At 38.5% G+C, this 17,817-nt stretch overlaps 2 protein-coding genes and 1 pseudogene across 2 annotated transcripts; all 3 read left to right on the top strand.

The window, feature by feature from the left end:
- Window positions 1-619: 619 nt before the first annotated feature.
- Window positions 620-2,299, top strand: LOC133866026 (uncharacterized acetyltransferase At3g50280-like). Its single transcript, XM_062302590.1, has one exon. The coding sequence runs from the start codon at window positions 743-745 to the stop codon at window positions 2,108-2,110; it is 1,368 nt and encodes a 455-aa protein (XP_062158574.1). The 5' UTR covers window positions 620-742; the 3' UTR covers window positions 2,111-2,299.
- Window positions 2,300-5,027: 2,728 nt separating this feature from the next.
- LOC133866110 (polyadenylate-binding protein 8-like) lies at window positions 5,028-9,141 on the top strand. The gene is made up of 6 exons (XM_062302664.1): window positions 5,028-5,054; window positions 5,179-5,274; window positions 6,904-7,094; window positions 7,219-7,439; window positions 7,549-7,698; window positions 9,023-9,141. Exons 1-6 carry the CDS (start codon window positions 5,028-5,030, stop codon window positions 9,139-9,141), a joined length of 804 nt encoding a protein of 267 aa, XP_062158648.1.
- Window positions 9,142-12,761: 3,620 nt separating this feature from the next.
- Window positions 12,762-14,739, top strand: LOC133867367 (uncharacterized acetyltransferase At3g50280-like; annotated as a pseudogene).
- The last annotated feature ends 3,078 nt before the right edge of the window (window positions 14,740-17,817 follow it).

Raw genomic sequence — 17,817 nt, 5'->3', positions numbered from 1 at the left:
AAGAAAATCATTTTTCTTGTAAGTTTCACATTCCATGCCTCCACTGCTTATCATAAAGAGACGAATTCGTGAGGCCCATGTACTGAAATATAATTGCATTTAATTCTTGCTTGATCCATGCCATTTGATAAAAATATAATACTTTTACAATTTTTATATAATTTCAACAAATTTATTTATTTTTAAATCAATTATTCGATACGTAGAATTTACATGTAAAAAAAAGATATCCAATAATTAATTTGAAAAGAAAAAATTGTTAGAATTGTAAAAAAACAAAACAACTTACCTAATAACCTTTCAAAGAAAAATAAAAACATAAAAATATAAAATAAATAAAGGAAATGGCTGGACCACCCCTTGAGACATTTCTTGGTCACTCTCTTCCGGAGACCGTTCCAAGATCCAAGTTCCAAGGGGTGGTCGGCCCCTCCAAGATGGTGATCGGGTGGTCAATGGTCATCCAATGGGCTGAAATATTATAATTTTATTTTCGTCGTGTACTGCGTTTACCTGCTCCAGTGGGGCATCCTAAAACAATAAAACAATATTATATTCGAAGCTGAAGTCAAGTCAACAGCTGCATAACTTTGATCAACCGCATGAACCAGAGCAGCTTATATGAAGATGAGAAATGCTAGGGAACCCACCAATATCCCACCAGCATCCCACCAAGGTGATTGAAGGGATTGAAGAGAATCACTTGGCCTGTTAGCCTTCTTCCTTGAAAAAATTCCATCTGATGTCGAATCCTCCCAAAGTCCGACACATCTCAGAGTGCTTTGTTAAACCACAGCATGCTGTAGAAGAGTCGAAGCGGCCTTTTTACCTGACGCCATGGGATTTTCTCATGCTCACTGCAAACTATATCCAGAAGGGTCTTCTCTTTACCAAACCTCCAGCAGCAGATGACCAAGAAGGCATCATCAATGCTCTCTTGGACAGGCTTAAGAACTCCCTCTCTCTCGCCCTTGTCCATTTCTACCCACTTGCCGGCCGCCTTGTGACACAACAAAATGAAAACCCACCTTCGTGCGTGATTTTCGTTGACTGCGATAACAGCCCCGGAGCTAAATTCATCCATGCAGCTTTGGACATGACAATATCTGACATCCTTTCACCGGTTGATGTTCCTTTAGTTGTTCAATCATTTTTTGACCATGACAGGGCGATCAACTATGATGGGCATACCATGCCTTTGCTTTCCATTCAAGTTACAGAGCTGGAAGATGGCATCTTTATAGGTTGTTCCATGAACCATTGCATTGCTGATGGAACTTCATACTGGCATTTCTTTAACTCGTGGTCTGAGATCTTTCAGGCACAAGGAAATGATATCTCCATTGCGCGCCCACCCATCCACAAGCGATGGTTTCCTGATGGTTATGGTCCAATCATCAACCTCCCTTTCTCCTACCAAGATGAGATCATCAGGAGATCTGAAGAACCTGAGCTCAGAGAGAGAGTGTTCCACTTTTCATCCGAATCCATAGCAAAACTCAAAGCGAAGGCAAATGAAGAGTACAAAACCAACAAGATCTCTTCCTTCCAGTCCTTGTCGGCTCTCCTCTGGAGGTGCATAACGCGTGCACGTCGTCTACCACTGGATCAGATAACCAGTTGCAAGCTGGCCATCAACAACAGATCAAGAATGGATCCACACCTTTCTCAGGACTACTTTGGGAACTCAGTTCACGTGGTGGTGGGAGTAGCCACAGCTGGTGAACTGCTTGAACAGAGTCTTGGGTGGGCGGCATGGCAGCTGCACCAGGCCGTGGTTGACCACACTGACAAGGTGGTCCGTGGATTGCTTGACGGCTGGCTCCAGTCTCCCTTTATTTTCCAACATGCTCAGTTTTTTGACCGATACTGTGTGTTGATGGGGAGCTCACCCAGATTCAACATGTATGGTAATGAATTTGGGATGGGGAAAGCAGTGGCACTTCGCAGTGGGTATGCAAACAAGTTTGACGGGAAAGTGTCATCGTTCCCGGGATATGAAGGAGGAAGCATAGATTTGGAGGTGTGCCTTTCGCCAGACTTCATGAGCGCTCTTGAGTCTGATGAGGAGTTCATGGATGCCGTCTGTTTGTCCCATCAGCAGCAGTAGTTTGTCAAATCCATCACTTCTGAGGAAATAAAGCGCTAACATACTTGTAAGGGTCTTAAGGTTTCAGTTTATCTGTCCTATGATTCTTATGATGATATCAACAGTGCTGGAAATGGATAGGAGTAATTGATGCTTGGTAATATTAGAGTGTATTTTGCCAAGCATATATATATATATATATATTTTTTTTTTAATAATAGAGTAATAATTTTATAACTCAGAAAAATAAAGTAGATTACTCTAATAAAACAATATCAAAAATACATTCAGAAATTTCTTCTATCCAAACCTGATCTATAAACTGTTTAATGGCCACCTCAGCTAAGCCATGCACCGCCTTATTAGCGATTCTACTAATATGAAGAGTCTACCAACTAGAGAGAGAATTTAACATGATACGAGTATCATCCACAAGTTGTTCAATTCTACTTCAGTTACGTACATTGGAACTCACAACCTTAAGCACTTAGAGTGCATCACCTTCCAAAATAATGTTATGTAGACCTAGCTAATTCTTTGTAGAATAAAGAGGCATGGAATGCGGTTAAGGCTTCTGCAGCTACCGGTTCTAAGTGACCCAATATCGTCATACTCCTAGCCGCGTGCACATATCCCTCACGATCCCGGGTGCCTTCCACTTGGGTTGAATTCCATTTCTGTTCCCTGTTGGTGGTATAGTCTTTGACAAATTAGCTTTTTTGTAGTCCTCAGCTAATGTAATCACCTCCCTAGCAATAGAATTCGGATGAAGGAACTCACCAACATGAACCACCGTATTTCTTTGGAACCAAATAATCATTGCTATCCCCACAAACATCACAAAGTCATCACTATCACATTTAAGCACCATAACCTCCACCATCTAGAAGAAATCAGATCCGCAACAAGTGCTTTTCTGAAACTTTATCTTGCTCACCCCCAGACATCCATCACTCATGGACAACTCCATAATATGTGATGTGTGCTTTCAATCTCTAATCCACAAATAGAACAAAGAAAATCAGATACAATACCTCGCTTTCGCAGATTATCTTTGATTGGCAGCAGATTGTGGCATGCTCTCCACAGGAAAATTTTTTCAGCATTGTGAATTTTCAACTGCCATATCAACCACCAAATATCACTTGCACTGGTTTGCTTTGTTATAAAGATAATTAAATAAAAAAAAATAAAAAATAAAAAATTGCAGACTAAATCATACACGTTGTAAGGCATATCATCTGTTCCAAATACTCAAACACCTGTTTGAAGGAACAGTAACAGCTACTAATTTACCATATGGAAGATTAGAGCTCCACTCTTATAACTCAAATTATGTGGGTAATATTAATACAGAACAAAAAGCGGGCTTAATTCAGAATCTCCAAGTCAAACCTAGCTTCATTCTTAGCGTTCAGCCGTATTGAACATAAAGTGGCTAACGCAACAAAGGAGTCTGAAATGAGCAATCCAAAACAAACTGAAACTAGTGCAGATGAAGATAAAGACCAACTCAGGTTGGAGACCAAGAGATCATTCGAAGACGTAGAATTCTCATAATTTTAAAATTCTGTTTTGATGTATATTATGCACTGGAATTATAAATACAATACAGCCTCTCTGGAATTGTCGACTGGTTGAGGCCTTTCATCAAACACTTTCTGTGTGTGCATTCGTCGTTCCATATAAGCTTTCCCATTCTAAAATCCGGAATATAAAAAAACATATATGAGCAGTTTAGTATAAACAACGTTTAAAAGATACCTTCTTCAATATACTTCTTCAAGTTGAACAATTCGGCAACTCTTCCGTTTAATTTTAAACAATCAGTAACTCAATATTTGAGGCTGCCGTTGTTTTGATATAAAATAATTTTTATATGTTTTAGTGTTTGTGGTGCAATTGAGTCAGGCCTCGATCGGCGAACTTCCCTACAACAAATTAAACCAACGCACATTTCGGCCTTTGTAAGAAGTCCAGCCCATTACCCAAGCCTTTGTGATAATCCAGCCCACTTACTCTATTAGACCCATTACACCTAAAGAGCCTACGTACTATTAGACTATTATTATATCTCTTACCGTTGACGAAATGAGTTATTGCGTGTGTCGGAGAGATTTGAGACGGTTTAATTAAGCAAGAGCTAGCGACAAGTAAAAATGTTTTACGTAGCTTTTGCATTGCAACAATTTCTCGAATAGTTTTATGATCAGTAGAAAAGAGTTTCGAGAACAAGTTTTTTAGACAAGTTTTAAGGAAGATTTCATTAGTGTAAAGAGAAACATACGCATTGAAATAGTTTTTAGTTTTTAGTATGATGTTTAATTTAAAGGAGAAGGGATAGAAAGGACAAGTATAGTTTTCGATCAGTAAAATTAAGAACAATTCAAAATTGAACGGGGTGGTATATTTGACAGCCCATGGTCAAATGGAGTGGTACGTTCCGCAACTCAAGGGCAAACGGGATTGTATTTTTAACACAGGCTAAAAAGAAAAAGACTAATAAATCTTTAGTTAGTAGAAAAACGGGATTGTGCTGGTGTTATCTTTAGTTGGCAATAGAAATCTCTGCTTCTTAATTCTAGAGAGAGAGGGTCCCGAGAGTTTCTAGAGAGAGAGAGAGAGAGAGAGGTTGAGTCTTTGCTGTGGTACATTTGACACCCTCTCCTGGTGGTGCTTTCTTCCTTGCCCTTCTTAGGTGGGGGAGGTTTTTTTTTTTTTTTTTTTTTGGTTCCTCCTTGGTTAGATCCAGTGGAGTTTAGGTGTCTTCCAACCATTAGGACTGTGACGTTTTGTTCCCCAGGGTTAGATCCGGTGGTGGTTGATGTTCTCTGCCAGTAGACTTTATAGGATTTGGGTTGAGGAGCGACTTTCTGGTGTGTTTCCAGTAGAGTTTCTGGCCTGGTTTATTTGTTTTGGGTTTTTTTTTTTTAGTGTCATGTTCACTCCGGCAGGTTCTACCAAGGTACGCGCCTCTTCACAGGGGTCACCGACTTTCTTTGGTCTAGCAGCATCCAACCACGGTCGTGCCAGTTCCTCACGCTCGGCGCATGGCCTGCATGCGCCACTCCTTAGTCTGGCGGGTGTAGGTCACGGCTTGTCCTCCAGGGTGCGGTGGGTGGTTCACTAGTGGTTCCGGGGTTTTCTTGCGGACTTTTGCTGCAGAGGAGATCCCTGGTGGAGGCGTATGTCCTACACGTGCAGTCGCCGGTGACGGCGCTTCCCGGTGCCGGTCCCCTTTTTGGATTCTGTTTGGGGTGATTTTGTTGTTTTTTCTTTTCTTTCCACAATCTGCCTGAGATGCTTAAATGTTATTGAACTATTTGTTGGCTTAGGTGCTAGATCTGCCCTCTATTATTTGTTGATTGTGCCTAAATGTAAGAGTAGCTCATTGTTGTCCCTGTAATATTTATGTATTTTGTAGGTTTCTGTTCAAGTCAAATTTTTTTAGCTTAAGGTATAGGGGTCTTGTACTTCTTTCTTTGTATTTATCCTTGTCCTGGGGTTTCACTACAAAAAACTTTAGAATTGGCTGCGTGTGTACAGTACCTGTTACTGTAGACAAGCGTCCAATTAGCCACGTGTATACAGTACACGTGGCTAGAGGTATGCGCATCACAGTTGGCCGCGTGTAATTAATTACACGTGGCCAACTGGACACGTGTAATTTATACACGCTGCCAATTGGCCGCGTGTATTTAATACACGTGGCAAATTGTTATTATCAATTGGCCGCGTGTATTTTTTACAAGCGTCCAATTGGCGGCATTGGCCGCGTATATTTTTTACACGCGTCCAGTTGGCCGCGTGTATTTTCTACACGCGTCCAGTTGGCTGTGTGTATTTAATACACGTGGCCAATTGTTTTTATCAAATATATATTAATAAAAACAAATTTTATTAAGTTTTGTATATGGCCGCGTGTATTTTTACACGCGTCCAAGTGGCCACGTGTATTAAATACACGCGGCTAATTGTTTTTATTAAATATATATTAATAAAAGCAAATTTTATTATGTATATATACGTATAAGAAAATTGGCCACGTGGCCTAAAGCCACGCGGCCAGAATTTGTGAAGGTAGCTAGGCGCGAGGGAATTGTCCCGTGCGCCACTGAACAGTAGTTTCAAATGAAAAAAAAAAAAAAAAAATCGTTAAATACACGGTGCATGTGCATGTGTTCTCTCTCTCTCTCTGTCTCTCTCTGTCTCTCTCTCTCTCTGTATCGCTCTTTCTCTCTGTCTCTGTCTCTGTCTCTCTCTCGCTTTCTGTATCTCTCTCTCTCTCTCTCTCTACTGAACTTGCTCGTACGAGCGTGTGTTTTCCTCTTCTTTTTTTTTTTTTTTTTTTTCTTCAGTTATTATATATTTTTTCCTTTAAAAATAAAGAATTAAATTAAAAATACAATCAATAATTTAAAAAAATAATTAAATACATATTTAAATTAAATAAAAAATTATTTTTTATTTTTTATTTTAAAAAAACATATTGCCACGTGTATTTTAGACGTGGCGGCCAATTGGCCGCACGTATTTTAATACACGCGGCCAATTAGCCGTGCGTATTAAAATATACGCCGCCAATTGTGCAGTTAGTGTCAACCGGATCCACCGCGTGTATGTACGTGGCCACTTGCACGCGGCCAACAGTTTGCCACGTGTACAGTGACCGTACACGCGGCGAACTGTAAGTGGCGAAAAACAATTTTTTTTGTAGTGTTTCTTCGGTAATTTATAATACCATATAATATTTGTTAAAAAAAATAAAAAGGGGATTGTACTGTCAGTTTTTCGAACGTAATGTAAATTTGTAGGCCGGATTTAGTTACCAGCAGCAACTTGTTCCTAGAATGAGGCCTGGAGGAGCTCCTACATATGTCCCATTTCTTTGTTCCAATGGTCCAAGTCCAACAAGGCCAGCAGGGCCAGCGCCCAGGAGGCCGCCGTGGAGGTGGTCCTATGCAACAAACCCAACAACCTTTGCCAATGATCGATGTAGCAGTAGGTCAGTTGAAATGTGATTTTTCATACTTTTCATTTGTGTCTGACTTCTTGCATGTCTGATTGAAAATGATTATGTTTCATCACCCAGATGTTTCCTAGGGGACGAGTCTATCGCTTTCCCCCAGGACGCAACATGCAGATGTTCCAATGCCAGGTGTGGCTGGAGGCATGCTCTCAGTTCCTTACGACGTTGGTGGTGTGCAAATGAGAGATGCTGCACTGGGACAGCCTATGCCCATTCAGGCTTTGGCTACAGCTCTTGCGAATGCTCCTACAACTGACAACAGAGGACGGTGGGTTATGATGACCTTGTCGTTTCTTTTTTGTAGTGGTTGCAGTTCGTCTGGTAGGTTGTTATAATTCTGTTAGGTTGTTATAATTCTGTGATCTAGCCTTCTAATGTTTTTTATCCTCTTTTTCATGGGTGGGCAGATGCTAGTCTTTGTACCCTCTAGTTGATCTGTTGGAGCACGACTCTGTGGCCAAGGTTACTGGTATGCTTCTAGAGATGGACCAGACTGAGGTTCTGCATCTGCTCGAGTCACCAGAGGCTTTGAAGGCAAAAGTCGCAGAGACCATGGAGGTCCTGAGGAGAGCATTTGTTGGTTTGAACACTTTGAATCGACTTCTTTTTTAATTTTTTAGGTCTTGAACTTTGGTGCTTATTAGAGCTATGCTCTGTTTTATATCATGTAGAGGATTCTTTTATCTTGCTACATTAGCTGTGTTTTGGAATTGCTGAACTCAATTTGAAAGATTTGGATTTCAGCCATTGTTGTTGCCTTATTATTATTCTTTTACCTTCCTCCTACCTTCTCATTTTAGGCCATTTTTGCTACATTTATAAGAGCATCAATTACGGGAAACAATAACATATCGCGTCACTTCTTACTTAAGACCACAAGCATAATGAAAAGAATAATATTGTTGCACAACATATGCACACATTTTGTACAACAAAGCTGTGTAGCCAATTATATAAACGTTTGTTTGGTGAAAAATTTACTCCAATTCTCCTTTTCCAGCCATAGTAATCACTAGTAGCTGCCCCATAACGGAGTATCAAAACGTTAAGTAAAAGAGTAATGCTGGAAGTTTCTCTTATCTCATTATTGTGTTCCTTTAAAAATGAGGGTAATATGATCCTCTTCATTTCAAATGAAAAGTCAGCATTTAAATTTGATGCATCTAGTGGTGTATATGAAGTCAATGTTGGTACGTCTTTTAAAAATTTAAGTAATGTGAAATCATGTACATCATTAGATGCATCAACTTTAAATCCTGACCATAAAGTGGATGATATTCATTTTATTTGAAATGGAGAGAATCTTGGCTTTTAAAATCACTATTGAGCTTGTGATTGATCACTATTGAATTTTGATTAAATGATGATTTTAAAAGTCACCTCATTTTTTTAGGAACACAAAAGTGACACATTAAGGACTTTTCAAATTACTCTGAGGAAAAATATAACACTGTTCTGTTTGTTAATGTGTTTTGGTATGTAAAATGAATGAGAAAATTGTTTCTAAGGAGTGTTTTGTATGTTTTTGTTTTAAGAATGGAAAAGAAAAGACAAAATAAAGAGTTTAACAAACAGAGTTGAAATTTATTCTTGGCCAATCATTTTACTGAAACTTTATTTGCTTCTTTTATTTTTTATTTTTAAAGTAGATCAGCCTTCTATATAAAATTAGCAATTTAAGCACAACGTTCTACATGGATAAAACCAGTAATACAGTGTGAAAATTCCTCAAGGAAAAACCCATTCCTCACTAAGAATGAGTTCTTCCTTTGCAAGACTATGGGCAGCCTCATTGGCAATTCGCCGAATATGAGAAACCTTCCACTAAGTAGATCATTTAAGACCCCACGAGCCTCCTCAATTATATGACCATATTTACTCAAATTACAACCTTCCTTTCTCAGGGTCTGCACCACCTAGAGAGCATCTCGTCCAATTCTACTCGTTGATACCCCAACTCCTTACAGAACAAAGCAGCTCGCCAAGCTACAGTGGCTTTAGCAATAACTGGTCAGTAATGTAATCTTTCGTAGCTGACAAGATAGCCCGGACTCACCCTCGTAGTCTCGAATAATAGCTCAAATACCCATCTTCCGGTTGTCTTTGTCCATAGTTGCATCCTAATTGACCTTTACAAAACCTTCCAACAAGCCTTGCCAACTCAAGTTCGTGATAGGGATATCTTCTGGGTGAGTCCCTTGGCGGGAGTTAGCACTACGATAAGCCTTGAGTGAGTCTAAAGCTTTTCTAGCGATAAGGGTAGGATGGCTAAAAATTCCCCCATGGACTACCACATTCCAGCGTAACCACAAGGTTCGTGCTACCACCACTATAAGCTCCATGTCATTAGGCTCCATATCTCGTTGGAGGATCTCTATAATGGCCACAAAATCTTCATGCTCTATACTTCTTTTTTGGATCTTTCGTCCACACAAACTCCAGACATCCTTAGTAGTCCCACACCCCCATAAGATATGACCAGTAGTCTCAGCCACAAGCCCACAAAGAGGGCAAAAAGGGTCTTGCGTGATTTTTCTTCTGGATAGATTTGCTATAGTCGGAAGCGCATTTATGCATGCCCTCCACATAAACACCTTTACAGTACGAGGCACTTGCATTTTTCTGAGACTCTTCCATAGCAAACAGTGTTGACGCATAAGTGAGCATTCACCTTTTGCCAAGGCTATCCTATCCATTTGTTGATGGTAGGCATTACGAGCTGTAAATTCCCCATTAACTGTGGCAATCTAGATCTGTCTGTCGCTACAACTATTCGATCCTATAGGAATTTGACAAATAATGTTGGCATTAAGCCTATGAACCAAAGAACTTACCAGAGAGGTATTCCATGCATTAGTGTCCTTATCAAAAAGTTTTGAAACGTATGCCTCTTCATGTAGCCCTTGTCTCGGAAAGACGCAATGTGCGATATGTTGGGGGAGCCAATGATCCTTCCATATTCTAATATGATTACCATTTCCAACTCGCCACTTTAGGCCCTCTGAAAGAAGATCTTGGGCCAACCAAATACTTCTCCATATGTATGATGGGCGCCAACCTAGTGGAGCATCAAGGATAGAGCCAGAAGGAAAATACTTAGTTTTTAAAATTCTTTCTGACAAGGACTCAGGGTTCTTTAGAATTCTCCAGCACTGTTTGGCGAGTAGTGCTTTGTTGAAACTCTCCAAGTCACGAAAGCCCATACCTCCTTGCTGTTTTGATCTCCCCATTCTCTCCCGTTTTACCCAGTGTACCTTCGTCTCTTTCTCATGGTGCCCCCACCAATACCGCTGCATCATTGCATTTATTTATCTAAGTAAAGTCTTTGGGAGTAAATTAATTCCATGCTTATGAATGAGAAAAAGCGTTGGCTTTTAGTTTAAGAGACGAGCTGTATTGAGGCTTTTACAATTCATTTTGATTGAATGGCTTTGATTAAAACACAATAAATAAATGAAATGGTTTGACCATACCCCTGTGAGGATACCCTTTCAAAGGGTGGTCGGCCACCCCAAAATGGTGGTTAGGTAGTTCGACCACTCTCTCACCCTTTAAGGGGATGATCGGCTACCTTATAAGTATGATTAAAGTGTACCGAACACTCTAAAAAATGATCATAAACTACCCTTTCATCCTTTGAGAGGTGATTGGCCACCTCCGGGGTGAGATGTTGGTCTGACCACCTTAATTAACCGCCCCTTTCCTTAAATTTTTTCTATTATTTTCTATTATTAATTTCATGACTAAATTTAGAGCATTCATTTTAGATCATTAGAATTGCATCCCTGAAATTCATGGGATTTGTAAGCCCTATAATTTTCAATTGCAGGACCTAAATTCGAAAAAGGCACACCTTCGAGAAATTAGCCATCTTCACTATTTATTAATTCAAACAACAATAGATTATAATAGGATTTTTTTTTTCTTCCCTTTTTAACTCTGTTTATTAAGCAAATAAAAAAACTAATCTTCGAGGAAAGAGGGTGATGACCATTGGAATGATGGACGAATTTTCCACCTAACAACCCATTCAAACCGGACGTTCTTTTACAATTCGTAGTTTATATATTCAGCATGATCTAATAAATTAGAGACTTAAGTTTTCGTCTAAATTGGGTGATAGAAAATCCTTCCAACTTATTTTATAAAACCTATGATTTGACTATACCAACCCCCTACCAACCCCATTAACTTGACTCTATCAAGTTGAAGCCTTCAACCCTTATTTGACTATATCTACTCATAGTGGCGGATGCAGGATTTTACTTCACGGGGTAAGATTAAAAACTACAATTAATTAAAATATAACTAACAAAATAAATAAATAATTCAATAAAAGTTAATTATTATTTAAAACGTATAAGTGTAACTTGTAATTTATTTTATCACACCTAATGTTAATTTATTTAGTTTTCCTCCACGAGTTCTTATATTTCATATTTGTTAAATCTACCATATCACGAGCTCATTTAAAATTTGATTGAAACGTAATGAAATAATTGTTGCTCTTTTCAAGTAACTATAATTATATATATTTCATATAATTAAAATATTTAACAATATTTAAATGTAAATATAAAAACTTACAAGAACAATTTTTTATTTAAAAATAAACATAAAAATAAATTAGTATAAAAATCTGACTATATACCAAAAAAAAAAAAAAAAAAAAAAAATCAAGGAAGAGAAATCATTAAAAAAAAAAAAAGTAAATTTTTCGCCTTTCCTTTCACCTGCACCTCCCAAAAAAAATTGTTTCTTACGTTTTGTGATTTATTGATCTGGTAATTTTTTAAACAATTTTTTAATCAATACTTTTGAAGGAGTAAAATTAAAGTACTGCAGTGAGTCACTTTTTTTTTTTTTTTTTTTTTTTTTAAGAGAGTCACGTGTTTTTTAAGTCTTGAAAGACAAATATTTTAAAGATGTGTGTTTATTTTTAAAGCTTTAAATTTAAAATTGATGTATCTAATGATGTGTATAAAATTAATATTAATATATCTTTTAAAAATTTAAATAATGTAAAATTATGTAAACCATTTAATACATCAAATTACATCAAATTTAAATCTTAACTGTAAAATAATTTGTATTATTTTATTTAAAATGAAGAAGATACTACTCCACGGAGAGAAGGTTAACCAATTTGATGAAAAGCAGTGGATAAATAATATATGGGTCATAAAACCGATGTCTACTATGAATGTTATAATCATATTTTCATTAGATACCGCCTTTACCTGCACCAGTGGGGCATGCATCCTCAAACAACCAGAGAATATTGTGCTGCTATCGATCAGGAAGCTGAAGTCAACATCTGCATTTTAAAAGTAACTCTTTGTCATTTTTTTTTTTGAGAAAAAATAATGTAATTTTTAAATTTCAAAGTAAATTTTGAAAAACCACAAAAAAGTGACTTTTAAAATACTTGAAAAGAGGTGATCAGACTTTCTTACCAGTTACCACCAAGTTTCTGACTACCTCAATCGACAATGGGCTGGAATATTACAATTTTATTTTCGTTGTATACTGCCTTTACCTGCTCCGGGGAGGCATCCTAATTTTATTTTCGTTGTATATGAAATAAGACAGAATGTAATGTATGAAGGCTCAATATTATTAACAGTGATATTAGGTTATATTTATACACTAGTGAGACATGAAGGGCAAGCACATAATGTGCTGTCTATTTACAAAGAATATGAACGTTGGAGGATTGAGTTTCCTTGTGGAGATGTGTTGCCATGCTGGTCTGCGTGACTTGGGGGAGCTGTGGGAGTTGCCTTAGTGGAGCGCATGCTTATAAGGGAGGTGCGATACTTTCCTAGTCAGGGCGATCGTGATCCGGAGATGGCTGCAGTGTATCTGCTGGAGTGATTTGTGGGATTGGATGAGCCGGAGAGGAGATTGAGGGAGTGTAGTCTAACAGTATATATAGTGAACCAGAGCAGCTTATATAAAGATATGGTGATTGAAGAGATTGAAGAGAATCACCTGGCCTGTTAGCCTTCTTCCTTGAAACAATTCCCATCTGATGTCGAATCCTCCCAAAGTTCGACACATCTCAGAGTGCTTTGTTAAACCACAGCATGCAGTAGAAGAGTCGAAGCGGCCCTTTTACCTGACACCATGGGATCTTGCCATGCTCTCTGCGCACTATATCCAGAAGGGCCTTCTCTTTACCCAACCTCCAGCAGCAGATGACCAAGAAGGCTTCATCAATTCTCTCTTGGACAGGCTTAAGAACTCCCTCTCTCTCGCCCTTGTCCATTTCTACCCACTTGCCGGCCGCCTTGTGACACAACAAAATGAAAACCCACCTTCGTGTTTGATTTTCGTTGACTGCGATAACAGCCCCGGAGCTAAATTCATCCATGCAGCTTTAGACATGTCAATATCTGATATCCTTTCACCGGTTGATGTTCCCCTTTAGTTGTTCAATCATTTTTTGACCATGACAGGGCGCTCAACTATGATGGGCATGCCAATATGCCATGCCTTTGCTTTCCATTCAAGTTACGGAGCTGGAAGATGGCATCTTTATAGGTTGTTCCATCAACAAATTGCATTGCTGATGGAACTTCGTACTGGCATTTCTTTAACTCGTGGTCTGAGATCTTCCAGGCACAAGGAAATGATATCTCCATTGCGCGCCCGCCCATCCACAAGCGATGGTTTCCTGATGGTTATGGTCCAATCATCAACCTCCCTTTCACCCACCAAGATGAGATCATCAGCAGATTTGAAGCACCCGAGCTCAGAGAGCGAGTGTTCCACTTCTCATCCGAATCCATAGCAAAACTCAAAGCAAAGGCCAATGAAGAGTACAAAACCAACAAGATCTCTTCCTTCCAGTCCTTGTCGGCACTCCTCTGGAGGTGCATAACGCGTGCACGTCGTCTACCACTTGATCAGATAACCGGTTGTAAGCTGGCCACCAACAACAGATCAAGAATGGATCCACACCTTTCTCAGGACTACTTTGGGAACTCAATTCACGCGGTGGCGGGAGTAGCCCAAGCTGGTGAACTGCTTGAACAGAGTCTTGGGTGGGCGGCATGGCAGCTGCACCAGGCCGTGGTTAACCACACCGACAAGGCGGTCCGTGGATGGCTTGACGCCTGGCAGCAGTCTCCCTTTATTTACCAACCTGCTCGGTTTTTTGACCGATACAGTGTGATGATGGGGAGCTCGCCCAGATTCAACATGTATGGTAATGAATTTGGGATGGGAAAAGCAGTGGCACTTCGCAGTGGGTATGCAAACAAGTTTGATGGGAAAGTGTCATCGTTCCCGCGATATGAAGGAGGAGGAAGCATAGATTTGGAGGTGTGCCTTCCGCCAGACTTCATGAGCGCTCTTGAGTCTGATGAGGAGTTCATGGATGCCGTCTGTTTGACCCATCAGTGGCAGTAGTTTGCAAAGCTCTACCCTGCAGATGACCATGCCCAATCTATCACTAACATACTTGTAAGGTTCTAAAGGTTTCAGTTAATCTGTCCAGGGAATGGTTAGGAATAATTGTTGATCAATAATATTACAGTGTCTTTTGCCAATCAATATTATGTTGTTATAAAGATAATTAAATAAAATAGAAATTGCAGACTGCAACTTTTGAAGAGATAATACAAAAGCTTTTATTTCTCGATGATTATTCAACGTTACAGTGAGTGTCTTATATACAGAGGGTGTGCTATGCTACAAGGCAATTCCACAATATGTGGGATTATCAAATTACACATGATTACAGGGGACATAATTGTGAAGGGTGCTGTCAAATACAATATGGGTAGTTTCCTTAGGAGAGGCTTGACCATTTGAATAAGAATCTTCTGTCCTTGAGAGGCATTACATGTCTTGCCATTTCTGCACCGAATAATGATGGTGAGCAATTATTTCTTTCTTTAGAGGACAAGATTGAATTCCTCCAAGATTTTCCTTTTCTGATGCTACACGATATGCTGCATGATTTGCAGTGATCCCAACTGTATGGTTTTTAGAATATGCTGCTTGATCTACATTGATTTCATAGGTGTCATTCGTGGTAGCTGCTGCATAATTGTCGGTGATTCATAGGTGTCACTCTTGGCTGCTGCATGGTTTGCATTGATTGCATAGGTGTCACTAACATCCCCCCGCAAGCTAATAGGAGGAGGCTCATCATTAGCTTGGACTTGAGAAAATTAAACCGAGCTGTAGTTAACCCTTTTATGTAAATGTCGGCAATCTGATCATTGGTAGAGATAAACTTGATGAGGATATCACCATTAACAACATTTTCTCTCACATAGTGATAGTCTACCTGTGACGACCCCTTTTTTTTTTTTTTTGAAAACATGCATATAGCGTAAAATGGATCCTCACAGTGGCACGACTACTTGTCGCTTAGCCAACATAATGTACACGTTCCATAACCTGTACCTGATATTTAGAGTAACATCTAACACATCGGAATATATTATGATACCAATCAGTCATAATAGAAAGCACATCTATGACTCGTCTGTGGTCCATAGAAAAGAGCCAATTACCCATGTCTATTTGTTTAAGGCTTACAACATATACCACAATTACAAAAGACTGGCTATACCAAAAATATGTGACACATGCACCACAAGCCATATATAAAAGATATCCAAAAGATAGGACTCCGTAGTCCAACACATTACAATTGTCGATGTGGGCTTCAATCGTAATACCCCAAATATAAGGTCACTGGGTCATCATCTAGCTCAGGAGTACATACAGTCAGAGCATCAGAATCTGCACGGTTATGGGGGTTGCCGCATCCGCACAGGTGGAATTATGAGCCCACCGTTTTAGCATAATTAACTAAACTAAGACCTCAGAGGTATATTATTCATCAAGTTTTCGCAAAGAACCAACATTTCCTTTTTAGTCATGAGTACGCTATAACGGCCACTAATTTTATAAACTTTTGTTTGAAAGCCCTCATAGTTGATATAACAAATATTGACTAATAGAAAACATTTAAACATACTAGGCAGCTAAGATTATACATAGAAGTTTCGTTATAGAAACAACTACGTACGATAATACTTTGTAGTTTGTTTGCTTAGGTTTACATACACACGAGGATATTTGCATGCACATAACCCTTAAGCTAGAAATAATAGCATTTGGTTATCGGTACTAAGACATTCACATTACTAGAAATAGGCAACACTAAGCCTAAACCTCAAAGCCAATTGGCTTTGAACATCAATATGATCATGCGAGTATTAGAGTTAGACTCTAATATATTAGCATGTCATAACTGAAGAACAATGACAACTCGCGAGGCCTTACATAGACGTTAGCATCCCATAATACCAGGCCTAAACCTTCTAGCAAATTGCCTTTGAACGTCAATGTGTTGAAGAACAATGACAACTTGTGAGGTTTTACATAGGTGCAAGTATCTCTACATCTAGACAATGCAATCATCCATGCACTCTCAACTCAATGCATTTAAATCATGCGACTAGAAATACATATATATCATAAAAACAATACACACAAACACACCATGATATATGTATGCATATGCCAAGCGAATGGGGACCGTTTTCCAAGGAACAGGGATCGTATCCCAAAGGATAAGGACCGTATCCCAAGTTAACATAGAGTCTGTAACTCAAAGAGAACAGGGACTGTATCCCATATTAACGTCGAGTTCGTAACTCCAGAGAACAGGGACCGTATCCCAAGGTTTGTGCCGTTCAGCACGCAATACACCATGACCCAATTTTTATAACTCACTAAAAATCCCAATCATTTACAATGCAACCATAGTCTACAAAATTTCCCAACCACCTCGTATAGTCACTCAATTCATTCAAACTCCACATATCATATTCATATTTTCAAACATCTATCATAATCTCAAGATATTCAATAATACTCAAAACAACCAAAACAATTATAATCAACATACAGTTGGTTCGGATTTATAAAATATCATATATTTTGAAATTAATTAATATATAAAAATAATAGTTTCTCAGTGAGTAGAATACTCAACTTGGATTGCACGTACTCCCAATTCCAACAATCCTAGGTTTGACCCGCAAAGTGCCGCTATATTCACAACACAATGCACCATTTAACTATTTAACCAACAACAATAACAATTAGCACTTTGAATCACTCAAAGGTTATAACACGAAGTTACCCATTATTTGACTAAACCCATACATAGAAATATTCCTAAATTTACAATTAAAATCTCTAGTTTATACTAATTACTATTTTTAGGACCTAATCCCATAAATGCCTATTTTTCACGAAACCCATAGATGATTTGGAATTAATTAACACCTCCTATGCAATTAATCCATAAATTCACAATCTATGTTTTAAATACTTCAAAACCCCCAAATTAATTAACTCATCAAATTAAGATTTTCCAAACTTAACCCTTAATTATAAAACACTACCCTAATCATAATGTCATTAACCCATAGCATTTACTAAGGGTTAATCCCCTAAAATACAACTAAAATCAAATAACTAAAAGTTAGAGTTTGAGGAAAACTCACCACAAGATCACTAAACCAAAACCCAAGGTTTGGGTAGTTTCAAGCAATTTCCAATAAGCTCAAATACCTAAAGAACATAGAGGATTAAACTCATTTATAGGATTTTACCCAAAAATTACAAAACCATGAGTTTAATGTTTTACCTCAAAGTGAACGAT

This window comes from Alnus glutinosa, chromosome 4 (genome assembly GCF_958979055.1).
Source record: "Alnus glutinosa chromosome 4, dhAlnGlut1.1, whole genome shotgun sequence".
NCBI classification, from domain to species: Eukaryota; Viridiplantae; Streptophyta; class Magnoliopsida; order Fagales; family Betulaceae; genus Alnus; species Alnus glutinosa.
The sequence above is the reverse complement of the archived record's forward strand: the minus strand, read 5'-3'. Positions and strand labels throughout refer to the sequence as shown.

What these genes read in the sequence shown, in the direction of transcription:
- LOC133866026 (XM_062302590.1), top strand. Translation starts at nt 743, where the DNA reads ATGTCGAATCCTCCCAAAGTCCGACACATCTCAGAGTGCTTTGTTAAA.
- LOC133866110 (XM_062302664.1), top strand. Translation starts at nt 5,028, where the DNA reads ATGTTCACTCCGGCAGGTTCTACCAAG. An exon ending in AGGAGATCCCTGGTGGAGGC is followed by an intron (nt 5,275 to 6,903) that starts GTATGTCCTACA and finishes GTAAATTTGTAG; the next exon opens with GCCGGATTTAGTTACCAGCA. An exon ending in TAGTGGTTGCAGTTCGTCTG is followed by an intron (nt 7,440 to 7,548) that starts GTAGGTTGTTAT and finishes TGTACCCTCTAG; the next exon opens with TTGATCTGTTGGAGCACGAC.